Source organism: Podarcis filfolensis (assembly GCF_964270895.1).
Source record: "Podarcis filfolensis genome assembly, chromosome: 12".
Classification (NCBI taxonomy): Eukaryota; Metazoa; Chordata; class Lepidosauria; order Squamata; family Lacertidae; genus Podarcis; species Podarcis filfolensis.
The window spans coordinates 57,289,507-57,305,051 of NC_139614.1; the positions used below are offsets into that span (position 1 = coordinate 57,289,507).

Below are 15,545 nucleotides of genomic sequence, written 5' to 3' on the forward strand. Positions count from 1 at the left end.
CCCGGGGGAGACTAACCAGCCCAAAGCCCAGCGGCCCAGGAAGGCTGAGTCGCTGCTGGGGAAGAAATGGAAAAGTGGGTGGGAAGAGGAATGGAATGGAGTGTCCTGGGAAAGGATGCTGAGTGGGAAGATCCCAGGTGGGCGTCTAAGAGAGTTCAGCTGAACGGGGACACATGGGGTCTGCAACTCATCTCCTCTACCGAGTCTTAAACCTTTTGCGTTCAGGTGGCCTTTGACCAGCTATGATTGGTCTGAAATATACTCAGAGTCGCAAAGTGATTTCATGCTCTTTATTCAGCTCATAGTGGTGAGGAGGAATGAATGAATGTCCCCTCAAGGTATCTGCTTTATATACATTATTTACACAATGGGCTGCACATGATTGGCTAATTCCGGAATTCTACTGTAAGCCAATCAGGTTGTGGATTCACTTCTATCTGGAGCATGATTGGGTGGTTCCTGCCAACCAATCATATTGCTGCATTGTTCTAGGACCAATCAGACTGCTGCATTCTGAATCCTATTGTTCTAGGACCAATCAGACTGCTGCCTTTTGGATCCTATTGTTCTAGGACCAATCAGACTGCTGCAGTTTGGATCCTATTCAACTCAGTACATAACACCCCTCCCCTCTAAGTTCCAGTCCTGCCCGGGAGGTCGCATTCATAGTCCTTGAGGTACGCCGGTGGCCTACGTGTGCGTTGCGGCCTGGGGTGTTCCCTGGTCCGGGGTTCAGGTTCTGGCTCATGTTCCAAGGATGCTGGCTGTGATGGGCCTGTTTGGTCTGGTGCAACCGGTTCGCTCAGTCGTGGTTCTGGTTCCGGTGTCCTTTCGGCCTCGCGGGTCCTCTCTGTATTTACTGATTCTGCCTCTCCTGCTGGCCCCTCCTGCTCTATGGGCTTCACTGCCCCTCTGTTCCCTTGGGACTCCTCTGACCTTTCCTGGTTTTCTCCCGGGAATCGTCGCCGTATCTGGTCGCAGTGGCGGCGCCAGCATTGCCCCCCATCCGTTAGCACCTCGTACGACACGGGACCAGTGACCCTGGTGACTGTGGCGGGTACCCATGCTGGGCCTGCCCCAAAATTCTTTGCGTACACTGGGTCCTGGGCCTCGAAGGTCCGGGGGTTCCTGCCTTCCCCCACCACTACCTCATCCTGAGCTCTATCGGGGTGAAGGCGGTCCAATCTGATTGCAAGGCGCCGACCCATTAGTAGTTCAGCGGGGCTCCGGCCAGTCGTTGAGCTGGGGGTGCTGTGTTGTGCTAGGAGGAATGTGGCAAGGCGGTACTCCCAATCCCCTTGCGTCATGCGGCGAAGGGTGTCCTTGGTGGTCCGCACCATGCGTTCTGCTTGGCCATTGGTGGCAGGGTGGAATGGCGCCGAACGGATGTGGCGGATGGCGTTCTGCGCTGTGAAGGTTTGGAATTCTCCTGACGTAAATGCAGTCCCGTTGTCTGAGACGAGAGTGTCAGGGAGCCCGTGGGTTGCAAACAGCCTGCGTAGTACCCGGATGGCTGCGGACGTAGAAGTGGACGGTACCAGTGCGACTTCCAGCCATTTGGTGTAGGAGTCCACCACTATGAAGAATGTTTTCCCCTGAAAGGGGCCAGCGAAGTCCACATGCAGGCGTGACCATGGTGCTCGGGCGGACTCCCAGGACTGGACTGGGGCCCTTGGGGGATCTGGGCGGGATTCTTGGCAGGCCTGGCAGTGTTTGACCCAGGCCTCTATCTCTCCGTCGATCCCCGGCCACCACACATAACTCCTGGCAAGGGCCTTCATTCTTACTACCCCTGGGTGTGTCTCGTGTAGGGCTGTGAGGACCCTTTTGCGGAGGGGCTGGGGAACAACGACTCTGCTTCCCCATAACAGGCACCCCTTGTGGGCCGACAGTTCATGTTTGCGGGTTGTGTAGCCGGCGAATTCTGGCCCGGGGCTGCTGCTGGGCCATCCCCTCCACACCCAGTCCAGGACCCGGGAGATGACCCTATCTTTCTTGGAATGGTGTGCAACTTCTTGTGCCTGAATGGGGCGGTCGGGAAGCAGCTCCAGGCTCATAACCTCTTGTGCAGGTGCTGGGTCGGGGCCTGTTTCCGGTAGTGGTAGCCTGCTGAGGGCGTCCGCATGGCCCATCGCCTTCCCAGGGCGGTGAATCAGTGCATACTGGTAGCTGGCAAGGAAAATTGACCACCTGAGGACACGAGGAGACAGCACTTGGGGGGTCTGCTTTTCGGAGGCAAACAAGCCAAGCAAGGGCTTGTGGTCAGTCACCACGGTGAAGGGCCGCCCGTACAAGAAATCATGGAATTTTTTTACTCCCTTCACGATTGCCAGACCCTCCTTGTCGATTTGCGAGTAGTTCCGCTCGGTTGCGTTGAGTGTCTGGGAAAAGTATGCCACCGGTACCTCTCTTCCATCCGGGAGTTGGTGTCCCAGGACAGCGCCAATGCCATAGGGTGAGGCGTCGCATGCTAGCACCACCGGCAGCCTCTCGTCGAAGTGTGCCAAGACCGAGTTTGAGACAAGCAAGTCCTTGACTGCCTGGAATGCGGCCTCCTGGCGCTGGCCCCACACCCAAGGGGCCCGCTTGTCCAGGAGTCTGTGTAGGGGCTCCGCTACCGCCGCCTTGTGGGGAAGGAAGGAATGGTAAAAGTTCAATAGTCCCAAGAAGGCCTGAAGTTCAGTCTTGTTCTTGGGCGCTGGGGCATCACAAATGGCCCGTACCTTGTCCCCAGTCGGGTGGACCCCTTCTGCGTCCACCATAAATCCCAGAAAGTCCACCTGAGGCACTCCTAGTAGACATTTTTCCCGCTTCACCTTGAGACCCGCTGTCTGGAAACGGTGCAGAACGGTGCGGAGGCGGTCCTCAAACTCCTCTGGTGTGGGCCCGGCAATCAACACATCATCGAAGAAGGGGGTGACGCCAGGAATCCCTTTAAGGAGAGAGTCCATTAGATTCTGGAATATGCCTGGTGCCACGCTGACACCGAATTGCAGCCGCTTTACCCTGAACGCTCCTCTGTGCGTCACAATCGTCTGTGCCTCTGCTGTGGCCTCATCTACTGGCAGTTGTTGATATGCTTGGGCCAAGTCCAGCTTGCCAAAAATTTTCGACCCAGCCAGGGTGGCAAGGACATGGCTGACCACTGGCACTGGGTATGCATGGGCCGTGAGGGCCTTGTTTATGGTACATTTGTAGTCTGCGCAGATGCGGACCGAACCATTCGGCTTGACGGGTGTGACGATTGGGGTTTCCCAGGGGGCATTAGGCACCGGCTCCAGCACTCCTTGCTCCACGAGTCGGTCCAATTCCTCGTCTATACGGGGTTTCAGGGCGAACGGGACCCGGCGGGCCTTGAGCCTGACTGGTCGTACTGCGGGGTCAAGCTGTAGAGCAATGGGGGGGCCCGTATACTGTCCCAATTTCCCATCAAAAACCCCCGGAAATTCCTTGCATATGGCGTCCACGTCCACTTGTAAGGTAGTGTGGTTCACCCCGGTGACGGCTAGCCCCAGTGGTCCAAACCATGCCAATCCCAGTAAGCTAATGTAGGGGCCCTTGACCACAAGCAAGTCCAGTTGCCGCGTCCGCCCTCGGTATTGCACCCTGAAGGTCCCCACCCCCATTGTGGGGACCTTACGTTTCTGGAAGTCCCGGAGGGTGAATGGGGCCGGCCTGAGTTTGGGACCCCCAGTAGGACACAGTTTCCTTAAGGTCCTTGCCGAGATTATGGATAGAGTTGAACCCGTGTCAAGCTCCATGCGGCATGGGGCCCCCTCTATCTGTACCTCTACATAAATTTTCTCTACGTTGGGGTGGGGCAACTGGTATACCTGGAAGTCCGTGAGCTCCGTCGAGTTGCCTTGGTGTGTTGGGCCCCGGGACCTGGGGCTCTTGGATTGGTCATCTGATGCCTGGCGTCGGGTGGGCCGAGCTCGACACACCCGGGCGATGTGTCCCAATTTTCTGCACTGCCTGCACTCTGCGTTGCGGAAACGGCAGGTCCTCCTCTCGTGACTGTCTCCACAGCTTGCGCAGTTCCCTGCTTCTCGTCGAGGCAGCTGTGGTATGTGGGCTGCTTGAGTGCGCTGCTGTACTCGGTGCACCTCCTCCCTGTTGGATCCTGAGTCGTCGGTGAGGTCTTCGTGGTGGACCCTCGGTTGGGACGGCTGGCTCGGCCATGCCTCTTGCGTCGACCTCTCGGCAGCTTCCGTTGCCAGGGCCTCCTCCAGAGCGACCTGGAACGTTAGGTCCTTCTTAGCGTAGAGGCGTCGTTGCAGCTTCTCATCCTTCAGGCCACCGACGAGGCGGTCACGAAGCATGTTCTCCAGCTCTGAGAAGTTGCAGAACCGGGCAGCTTGGCGGAGAGAGGTCACAAACCCAGTTATGGTTTCCCCAGGGGCTTGCCGCTTTGCATAGAAGGCATTTCGACGAGCCACCACAGAGGGCTGTGGCGAAAAGTGCCCCTTCAGCTGTTCCATTATTGTTTTGTATGGAACAGTAGCGACGTCTTCGGGTGCAAGGAGAGCCCGGGCGATTTCAAACGTCTCCTCTCCGCAGATGCTGAAGAATATTGCCCTCTTCTTGGCGTCTTCTTCATCGGTGACCCCTTTGGCTTCTAGGAGGAAGGTGAAACGGGAGGCGTACGCTTCCCAGTCTCCAGATGCTGGGTTGAACGGCGAGAAGCTGCTGTCGGTTGCCATTCTGAGTTCCTTGTGTCCCGGAGCTGAAGCCTGGATACACGGTGCGAGGCAGCGGTGCGGCAGGTGGCGGTGCTGCGGTGCTGTGTGTGGCAGTCAGCTCAGCGGGATCCCACCTTCGTCGCCAGTGAAATATACTCAGAGTCGCAAAGTGATTTCATGCTCTTTATTCAGCTCATAGTGGTGAGGAGGAATGAATGAATGTCCCCTCAAGGTATCTGCTTTATATACATTATTTACACAATGGGCTGCACATGATTGGCTAATTCCGGAATTCTACTGTAAGCCAATCAGGTTGTGGATTCACTTCTATCTGGAGCATGATTGGGTGGTTCCTGCCAACCAATCATATTGCTGCATTGTTCTAGGACCAATCAGACTGCTGCATTCTGAATCCTATTGTTCTAGGACCAATCAGACTGCTGCCTTTTGGATCCTATTGTTCTAGGACCAATCAGACTGCTGCAGTTTGGATCCTATTCAACTCAGTACATAACAGGTCCAACAGCCATTCCTGGACCAGGGAAGCCTTGCCACGGTGGTTCATGCACTGAGTACTTCAGGACTGAGTTACTGCCATGCGCTCTGTGTGGAGCTTCCCTCGTGTTTGATCCAGAAGCTGTAGCGAGTGCGGGATGCTGCAGCACAATTGCTGGCCACAGTGAGACCTTGTCTGCATAGGAAGTCTGGGCTCAGAGGTCTGGTTACCCGTTTGAGTTCAAGCCATTAATCTGAGCACGTGGGGAGGGGTCTCTTTCTCCTCCTCTGGGCAGCCTGTCCATCTTCAAGAGTTAATATAGGATGGATATGATAGGAAGTGATGTTTCCACCATAAGCGGAAGAAAGAGAGCTGCTGTCCTCCCTCGCAGGGGTGGCTGTGGACCAGCTCAAGAAAACTGCCCGCCTCGGGGGCAAGGGAGGATGAGTTTGGAGCCCCTCCCTCCTGGGAGAAGCATGCGACCAGTGGGCGGAGCCTCTGCACACACCTGGGGGGCCCTCCTCCCTCCCTTCAGAATCCCAACTGCCACCTGCGACCTGAGCTGTGGGGGGTGGGGGTGTCCAACTTGTTCAAATCTGCTCAGAAACGGTTAGTGTTTTAAAAAAAGTATATGGTGGTAAATGTTTTGGAAGATTTAACAAAAATGATATGGAGAATAAGGAAACGGTTAGTGGAGAGGGAGGACCCCTACGAAGAGAGGTTGTGGGGGGCATCAGTGTAAGGGGGGCAGGGCAACAGTCCCAGGTTCATCATCTACTCAAAAGAACCTAAGGAGACCCTGCTGGATCAGGCCAATGACCCGTCTAATCCAGCATCCTCTTTGCCCAGGGCCCAACTAGACGCCCCAAAAGGAAACTGACAAGCAGGATTTGCACCCAGAGCCACCCAGAGCCCTTTCCTCCTCCTCTTCCTCCATGAATTTGTCTAACCCTCTTTTAAAGCCATCCAGGTTGGTGGCCATGGCTGCTTCCTGTGGCCAGGAGTTCCACAGTTAAACGCTGTGCTGCATGAATAAGTCCCGTCTTTTATCTGACCTGAATCTTCCAACATTCAGCTTCACTGCATGGCCACAAGTTCTGGTGTTTTGAGAGAAGCATAATTTTATAAACTTCTAGTATGTCGCCTCGAACTCGCCTTTCCTCTAGACTCAAAATGCTGCAACTCCCAGGGGAGTCGCTCCACTTGCTCAGTCATTTTGGATGCCCTTTTCCGAACCTTTTCAAATTCTACAATAACCTTTTTGGATATTGTAGAATTTGAAAATATCCAGAACTGCACGCAGTACTCCAAATTGAGTTACACCATAGATTTGTGCCCCTCAGTTTTCTGGCTCTCAAGCGCTAACAATCACTTCCTGAAAATGAATCCCAAACCACTGTTGTTGTTGTCATCTAAAAGTCTGGCTGCCGAGAGAGCATATTTGTAAGATTCAGTAGTCCTCTCTCCTGGGGGTTTGGTTCCTCCCCTGCAAAAATTTCCCCTTAGGGTTCAAATACGGTGCCTTCACACTAATATTCCCGGTTGATCAGACATTATTCAGTACTGCATTGCAGGACAGAGTTCAAGGAGTCTGCAAGAGCTTTCCATTAGGACAAACTCCCTATATAGGAAAAAGAATATACCGTATTTTTCCATGTATAAGACTATATTTTTTCCTAAATTTTTGAAGTTTAAAATAAGGGGTCGTCTTATACACGGATAGTGCATTTTCTTAATTTTGAGTCCCAAACAATAGGGGGCATCTTATCCACAGGGGCATCTTATACACAGAAAAATACGGTACCTCATCTTGGATGTTTCATCCTCTGGCCAACTGTCTTCTGCCACCCTAACGCCTCACCATCTCTTCATCCAACCATAAGTGGAAAACACTTACTCGACCCAATTTAGTTTTGCTGTACAAGGAGAGACCTCCTTGTACCTCATGCGGAGTCGTTTTTCACTTTAGCAGGCAGTGCTAGGCTCCTCCTAAACTGGTCCTTACCCACTTTGTGCCTCGACTAATGCCTTGTGCCAGGGGTTTTCGACCAGTGTGCCATGGTACCCTGGGGTGCCTTGAATGATGGTCAGGGGTGCCGCTGGCAACACTGGCCTCTCTCCCTCTTTCCTTCCCTCCATCCTCGGATGCCCTCTTGTGTCTCTGCCTCCCAAAGGCTTGTGTGGCTGTTGTTTGCAGCAGCCCTGGCTACAAGCTCCCCAGTTGAATGGGGCCTCTGGGGCTGGCCAGGGGGGCTGATTGCCAGGAGTTGAGGCGGCTTCAGAGTAAGCAAGCAAGTGGGCAAGGGAGCCCAGCCAGCCAGCCCTTGCTGTTGGGAATGGACAGACAAGTCCCAGGCCCCTGTGGGGCAGGGTGAGGAGGCACCTCTCTATGGGGCACAGGGGCAGCTCAGAGGCCAGGGGCGGCGGCAGCGGCTGCCCAGAGGACTCCCAAGGAGAGGGGAGAGGAGGCCGAGGGAACACTCCACAAGGGAGGGTGTTCGAAAATGGGTGAGGGGCTGCAGGCTGTGCAGGCAAGGGGTGGTATAACTGGGCTCCTGAGCCCTGCAGGGGAGCTGCAGTTGGTCCAGGGAGCCATGGACTCAAAAAGGTTGAAAACCTCTGCATTGTGCAATTTCAATGCAGCTCTCTCCAGGACTCTTGCCTGAAGCCTGAAGATGACTGCCTTCTATGCCGAGGAGATCATCTACAACCTGATTCCCAAAGAGGAGAAAAAACCTATCAAGACGGTCAGGTATGGGGGCAAACTAGCAAACATTTTTTTAAAAAAGTAAAAAACATCCCTTGGGAAATAGTACAGAGAGGCTCTCACCGCACTCCAAATGATTTTAAAGGAAATTAATTTGGTGGGTTGGATCCTGCCGTAGTCAGTCGAACGTGGGCATTAGTGAGATCAATGGGGCAAGCTAGTCATGTTGACTGTAGTGGGAGCTCTTTGCTTTATTTATTTACCTTTAGTTATTTATTTAAAGTCACTTCGGCCCCAAATGGCTCCCACTACCACCCCACCCCAGCACCTGCCACCCGAGGCAGCTGCCCCACTTTGCCTGACGGCCGGCCAATGACTCTTGAAATATAAATGGTGTGCTTCTTTCCACTACCTCTTGAATGAAAGGTTTATGTCGACCTTCAAGCCAACTGTGATACGCGAAATCCAAGAGAGGAAGACGGCGCCCTCCAAAACTATGGGGATCCCCAAGCTCTACATCCCCACTCCGAGAGAGTTTCTTCGGAAGCATGCCAACGAACCCAAGCTCTTAAAGCGTACGTTTTAGCAGAACAGTGGGGTCGGGGTGAGGTTCGTTGGAAGCACGAATCTCCGGAGCCATTTAAATCTTCTGTGCTGTGGGTCTCTCCCAATCCCCTTGGAAAGCATTTGAGAGAGGACCACCGTCTCTGGGAGGGAAAGATGCCACAACCGCCACTTTGCATGCTCTGTACATTGCGGGGAATGGCACTAGTTGACCCTTTGTGTCCCTTCCAACTTTTCACCTGTATGATTCTAGGATTCTGCATCTGGTCTGAGAGAACAACTGGACACTGGACCAGACCAGGTCTACCTAGAAAAGTTCTGCTTTCTTCTGGGGCTGCAAGTGAACCCAGTGTGCAACTGTGCTGTTGTTGTTTATTTCTGTATACCTTGTTTTTTCCCTGGTGGGACAAAAAATTGTGGGTGCCCTGCCCCTTCATGGGGAATGTTGTGAGGCCTGGAGCACCCACAAGCCCACACACTCGGCACTTACGTTGGGAGCAGAGGAATGGTGGGAGGAACCAGGTAGGGAACCACCAAGGGAAGAAGGCTCAAAGCCCAGGGAGGGGTGGTGGGACAATGATGAGTGGGAAGAAGGAGATGAGGGAGAAGACTGGGAAGAGGAGGTATCGGAAGCTGGAGAGGCAACAGGGCTTAGTGAGTGGGGAGAGTCTGTGGCAGAGAGGAGCCCAGACTCAGAGGCAGAAGCTGAAGCAAGAGAGGAGGGAGGCCAAGAGGCAGAGATGGGTCTGGATGGTGAAGAGTCATGGGTGTCTCCCCCTCCTGCTGTGATCAGCTCACCTCATCCTGCTTTTGCTACTAAGGAGTTAACTCCAACTTGCTCAGTGTGATTTACTGCTGGCTCGCTCCTGTCAGCCGAACTGTAACCCTGGGAAGGGAATAAGGATCTCTCAACAACTCTCAGCACCCACAATTCTTTGGGGAAACCATTCATGGAGGAGAGATCTATGGGTGGCTCCGAGCCAGGGTGGCTCTTCTCTTCTCTCCATAGTTGGAGGCAACGATGCTTCTGAATCCCAGTTGCCAGAAGCCGCAGGAGGGGAGAGGGCTGGCGTACCAGAGGGTTCCCAAGGCAGTTCTTTGCTGATAAATTTGCTTTTCCAAAACAATGCAGGAAGAAGGAACCAAGGCATGAAGAAGCCGCCAGGGCTGAATGTGCCCGAGAGGAACGACCACCCCATCATGGGCATCCGAAGCAAGAAGGATTACATCTCCTCAAACGTCGCCGAGGCCATCATGGCCGTGGCCAAGAAGCCCCTCCGGGCATGTGTTGACGTGCGGAAGGGAGACAAGTTCCTCCTGGATGATTCGGGGCTCATTCAAAGATACCTCCACAAAAAGGTATAGTTCAGAGGAGTGCAGGAAGCTGCTTTTTCTGAATCTGACTCTTGGGCCATTTGGTCCAGTGTTGCCTACACTGGCTTGCAGCAAAGGCTCTCCAGGATTTTCAGATTTGGGGTCTCTCTCAGCCCTCCTTGGAGATGCCCTTCTCTAGGGACCTTTAAAAATCCCAGATGCTTTGGTTAAGATAATATTTAAAATGTGTTGCTAAGGTTTAAGAGGCCTTACATAGGCTCATTAAAGACGCTAACCCAAGAGGGCCTTCTCGGTAGTGGCTCCGTCCCTGTGGAACATCCTCCCACCAGATGTCAAGGAAATAAACAACTATCTGACTTTTAGAAGATATCTGAAGACAGCCCTGTTTAGGGAAGTTTTTAATATTTGATGTTTTATTGTGTTTTTAATATCCTGTTGGAAGCTGTCCAGAGTGGCTGGAGAGACCCAGCCAGATGGGCGGAGTATAAATAATAATTATTTGTTGTTGTTGTTGTTGTTGTTGTTGTTGTTGTTGTTGTTAAATGGTTTTCTGTGTTTCGTGTTTTGCTAATGATATGATTCATTGGGCAAATAATTAATACATACATATATATATCCACAGTCCCAAAACTAAAGTATTGGCCGATTTGTTTATTCCTACAGTGAACATTTTCTTGGTCAATTTCTTGCCATGTTTTGTGGGGGTGGAGGAGGAGGTTAGGGGGTGTTCAGGCATTTTCTGCAATGCATCGTTTGGGACATCCGAGTGTGCTTTCCTTGCAGGATTTTGGTGTGACACCAAAATACATTAAGAAGCGGATAATGGACGCCAAGAAGGCTCAGGAGGAGAGCGATGCTTACCTCCAGCAAGCCCTCATGCAGAAAGGCCTGACAAGACTCTCCAAGGCAGAGAAGGAGAAAATCATGGAGGTACACAGGGGTGACGCAGATCAGACAGGACAGGGGGGGAAATAAGTTGGCTCAGAAAAGGAGCACCAAAATTATCATGGGGCTGGAGAGGCTCCCCTGTGAGGAATGGTTGCAGCCTCTGGGGCTTTTTAGTTAAGCGAAAAGGTGAGGAAGAGGCAACATGATAGAAGTTTATCAAGTTATGCCTCCTGACACCAGGCAGACCCCTACGCTGTCCTCTTTTTGGTGCCTGATAAATACATTCTTGTTTAGCCAAGCTACCCAGATGTTTAGAAAGTTGATGTGGGTCTTAATCTGTTTTCAGTCTATTATTTAAAATTTTCAACATCTTAAATCATTGTACATAATTTTTCTTAGTGATAGTTTTATTATTTTGTCTCTTTTGCAAACTGCTTTGAGGGTTGTTCTTGTTTTTACAATCAAGCAGTGTATATGTTTTATGAAATAAATACATTCATTTTATCCATTTTTAAATTTCTTTCTGCACTGCTGGCTGCAAAGGCACATGAAGCACATTTTGGCATCCTGTTGCTACATACCGTACTTCATAAGTTTGCTTAGAGTTTGCTTTTCCCTTCCTTCACACAGGGCCTGAAGAAAAACTGGGAGGAGATCAACCACGAATACCAAAGTCTTTCCGTTTTCCTCGATTCGATTCCGAGGAGACTTCGCAAAGAGAAGATGGAGGTGGAGATGATGCAGCTGGAACACTACATCAAACTACTCGAGAAACACGACATTGTGTATATTTCAAGCGTATAGGGATATCATCAGAGATATTGGGCATGATCCAGGCTCAGTCAAGCACCTTCCAGGCCCATCATTGGTAACAGGGTGGGAACGAAGGCATTGCTCACAGTTCTCCCTCTGAAATCAATGAAGCCACACAGGTCCTCCGCTGTGGATGGAATCTGCCCGTCATGTAACAAGTTGCTTTTAACAAATTATTTTAATAGTTGCTTTTAACCAACATGTAAGTTTGGAATGTTACAGCTTTGACAAAGGTGCAAAATGAAATCTTGTTTTATTTAGAAATAAATGTCCACACCAGTTTCATTCATCACCTGTGTACTTATTTATGTACAGAACAGAATTGTAGAGTTGAAGGAGACCCACAGCATCATCTAGTCCAGCCCCCGCAATGCAGGAACCACAGCTAAGTGAATGCTGCTTACCCATACGCATTGTCCAAAGCGGCGCACAATACATAAAACCGCAAAATATAAATGAAGAAGCACAATTCTTAAAAACCCAAAGCCCAGGCTTAACCCACCTCTCCCTGATGGGCAGAATCAGATTTGCGAGCTTTTCTGTTTGATGCATATAGGTGGGAAAGGTTCTGGTGCCTTTATTGCACACAAGATGCTGGACCCCGTGCATTTATTCGCAAGGACTTGTCGTTGCAAGAACATTGCCTGATCCAGAGTCTTCCTCTGCCGCACACAGTCGCTGCAGATTCCTCGACTAACATTCCCACTTTCGGGTCGTGAAATATACTCGGAGTCGAGAGTGGATTTCATGCTCTTTATTCAGCTCATAGTGGTGAGGAGGAATGGAAGTTCCCCCGGAATGTCTGCTATATATACATTATTTACAAAATGGGGCCCCCGTGATTGGCTAATTCCGGGATTCACCTGTAAGCCAATCAGGTTGTGGATTCACTTCCACCTGGAGCTGGATTGGGTGGCTCCTGTGGACCAATCAGACTGCTGCACTCTGAATCCTATTGTTCTAGGACCAATCAGACTGCTGCCTTTTGGATCCTGTTCAACTCAGTACAAAACAGGACAGGAAATCGCATGGCCTGGTCACCCCACTCTTTCCAAAAGGGAAGTAGGAGAGGATTTCTCGCAAGGAGTCCTCAACCAGGTAGCTCCAGCAAGATTTAGATTTCCTTCTTATGCAAGAGTGTGTGGCTAAGTCCTACCCGGATGGAGCCAGGGGTGTAGTGTGGGAGTGTCAGGGGGGCAGTGGCCCTGGGTGCAAAAATTTTGAGTGGGCGCGAAGCAGGCAACCCCAGAGCAGCCCAGCACCCCTTTCCAACCCCATCGGCCAGCTGGGCTTCCCCTACATGGGTGGGCAGGCAGCTCAGTCCACACCCAATTTACTCTGGTGGGGGGGTCACTCCAGCCTAGGGCTGCCTACGTGGACAGTTACCGGTACCTTTCCACAAGAGCTGACACTGGTGCCGAAATCCAGCATCACCTGAGCTCTGTGAGTGCAGCTTTCTCCCGACTGAAGTGCAGAGTGTTTGAGGACCAGGACATTTGCAGGGAAACCAAAATGCTTGTTTACAAAGCTACTGTACTACCAACCTTACTGTATGCTAGTGAAATGTGGACCACTTACAAACACCACCCCCATCTCCTCAAAAGATTCCATCAACGGGGTCTCCGAAAAATTTTACACATCACTTGGGAAGACAGGCAAACTAATACCAGTGTACTGGAAGAAGCAAAGATCACCAGTGTGGAAGCAATGATTCTTCAACATCAACTTCATTGGACAGGTCATGTTGTGCGGATGCCTGATGATCGCCTTCCAAAGCAACTACTCTATTCTGAACTTAAAAATGGAAAGCATAATGCTGGTGGTCAACAAAAGAGGTTCAAAGACTCTCTCAAGGCAAATCTTTAAAAATGTAGTATAAACACCGACAACTGGCCTGCGAGCGCTCCAGTTGGAGAACAGCCTTTACTAAAGGTGTCATGGGCTTGTAAGATGCTCGAACTCAGGACAAAAGGGAGAAATGTGCTAAGAGGAAGGCACCCTCGGCGGAATCAACTCCCGCCTGGAAACCTCTGTCCTCACTGTGGAAGGACGTGTGGATCCAGAATTGGCCTCCACAGTCACTTATGTACTCACTGTTAAAACCGTGTTCATGGAAGACAATCTTACTCGGCTACGAGGGATTGCCAAGCCATACATCCAGCCATATCCGGAATTCGGCCGTCCAAAATGGCGTCCGGGGAGGATTTCCGCAAATCGGCAAAATGTCTGGGGAAAACTGGACGTATGACAACCCATTTCGGAATATTTTTTTCTTAAAAATAGCTTTAGACCCTCATTCTTTTGGGGGGTTTTCCCCAAAAAATTAAACAACTTTGGCCAAAAGGAAAGGAAAGGAAAGGAAAGGAAAGGAAAGGAAAGGAAAGGAAAAGCTTTTTCCGGGATTTTCACTTTTTGAAATATGGCAACCCTACTCCATCAGCTGACAACTGCCGCTACGCCACTGGGTGGAGGAACTCCCCTATGAAGAACGGTTGCAGCCTTTGGGCCTTTTTAGCACCGGGAACACAAGTGCCCCCCGACACCCCCTTGCACTTGGAAGCTCCCTTCCGTCTCCCACCCATCGCAGCTCCGTTACTGAGCTTGGTGCACGTCAACAATATGCCTGTTCTGCTTCTTGTGATTAGAGAGACTGCATGGTGAGGGCACACGGCACTGTTTAAGATATAGGTCAAACCCTGAACCATCCCTGGCATCTTGGCCATGCCATGTGACCAAATCTTCTGTGCTGTTCATGAATGCATCCTGCATGAAGAAAGCAGGCAGGTAATTTTCTGGTACACCAAACACAGAAAATTGCTGATGTATTGACCAGACTGAATTTGGCTGACGCAAATCCAGCAGACACACCGATGGTGACAGGTTACCAGGTAGATAGTACTGCCGGAGCATTTTCTGACACCACACTGTACAGATGCATTCTAGGCAAGCTGAATTCCATTGCTAGATGTTCAAGACCTGACATAGCTGTAAGCACTAACCTGCTTAGCAGACATGCTAACAATCCTACTGTTCAGGATTGGAAAGCTCTGATGCGCATAGCCCACTATTTGAAGGGGACTTTGCACTACAGACTGAAGTTCACAGGTCAGAAGACTGGAGGTCTTGAAATCTTTGCAGATGCTAGTTTGGGAAGTGACACCATGGATGGTACAAGCACTTCTGGAGTGCGCCTCATGTACAACCACTGTCTGTCTGTTTGACTGGCTGTGCAAAAAGTAGATGACAGTTAGCCTAAGTTCCTGTGAAGCAGAACTCAATGCCCTGTCATTTTCACTCAGGGATTGTGAATGGTTGATGCAACTGTTTCAGGACATCAAGGTTTCTGTGAAATATCCTGTACAGGTGTATCAAGACAATAGATCCTGTTTGGCTTTGCTGAACTCAGAGAGTTGCAAGCACAGGTACAGCAGGGAAGGAGAAGCCCAAGGTTCTTCTCAGTCTGGGAAAGGCTCCCTCGTGTTCCCAAGCTGCCTGTCTCAGGGCTCTCTGTGTCCTTCCATGACTGCGGAACAAAATATGACACTTCTCTTCCCCAGACACTTCAGTCCTGCTGTGAAATCGCCTCCTCATATCAACTTTTAGGAAACCAACCAACCACTGACAGCACTATACACCCTTAATGCAGTTAGGTCCTCAGAACGTTACCGACAAAAGAAGAATGACAGATGAAATTGATGGACTATGCAGAATTAGATAAATTAACAGCAAGGATTCAAAACCTGCGGGACCAGAGATTCTTAGAAGACTGGAGTAAATATGCGCACTATTTGAAAAGTAACTGTAATGAACAGATTACGCTAGCAGGACTGCAAGAAGTTTTGTAAGGAGGACTATTTGAAATATTGCAAGAACGACTACGGCGAGAGTTATTAGTTAATGATAATTAAGAGTAATTGCGAAATTAAGAAATGAGGAATAAGTGATAAAGAACGAAAAATCATCAGAGGTGTTGACAGAAGTCTAAAATATTGTATAAGATAAGAAGTTATGTTACATGATTGTTGGAATTGATATGTTCAAAAAAACCAATAAAAATGTA

The 15,545-nt window shown here is 50.6% G+C and overlaps 1 protein-coding gene across 1 annotated transcript; it reads left to right on the forward strand.

Moving 5' to 3' along the window:
* The first annotated feature begins 104 nt into the window (after positions 1-104).
* Positions 105-11,774, forward strand: LOC310746200 (enkurin-like). Its single transcript, XM_083580040.1, has 7 exons — positions 105-249; positions 5,200-5,787; positions 7,822-7,930; positions 8,312-8,460; positions 9,582-9,808; positions 10,568-10,714; positions 11,303-11,774. The coding sequence occupies exons 3-7, from the start codon at positions 7,854-7,856 to the stop codon at positions 11,474-11,476; spliced, it is 774 nt and encodes a 257-aa protein (XP_083436166.1). The 5' UTR covers positions 105-249; positions 5,200-5,787; positions 7,822-7,853; the 3' UTR covers positions 11,477-11,774.
* The last annotated feature ends 3,771 nt before the right edge of the window (positions 11,775-15,545 follow it).

Coding starts and splice junctions, on each gene's coding strand:
- LOC310746200 (XM_083580040.1), top strand. CDS start 7,854: ATGACTGCCTTCTATGCCGAGGAGATCATCTACAACCTGATTCCCAAA. Junction 8,461..9,581: donor CGAACCCAAGCTCTTAAAGC/GTACGTTTTAGC, acceptor AAAACAATGCAG/GAAGAAGGAACCAAGGCATG. Junction 9,809..10,567: donor AAAGATACCTCCACAAAAAG/GTATAGTTCAGA, acceptor CTTTCCTTGCAG/GATTTTGGTGTGACACCAAA.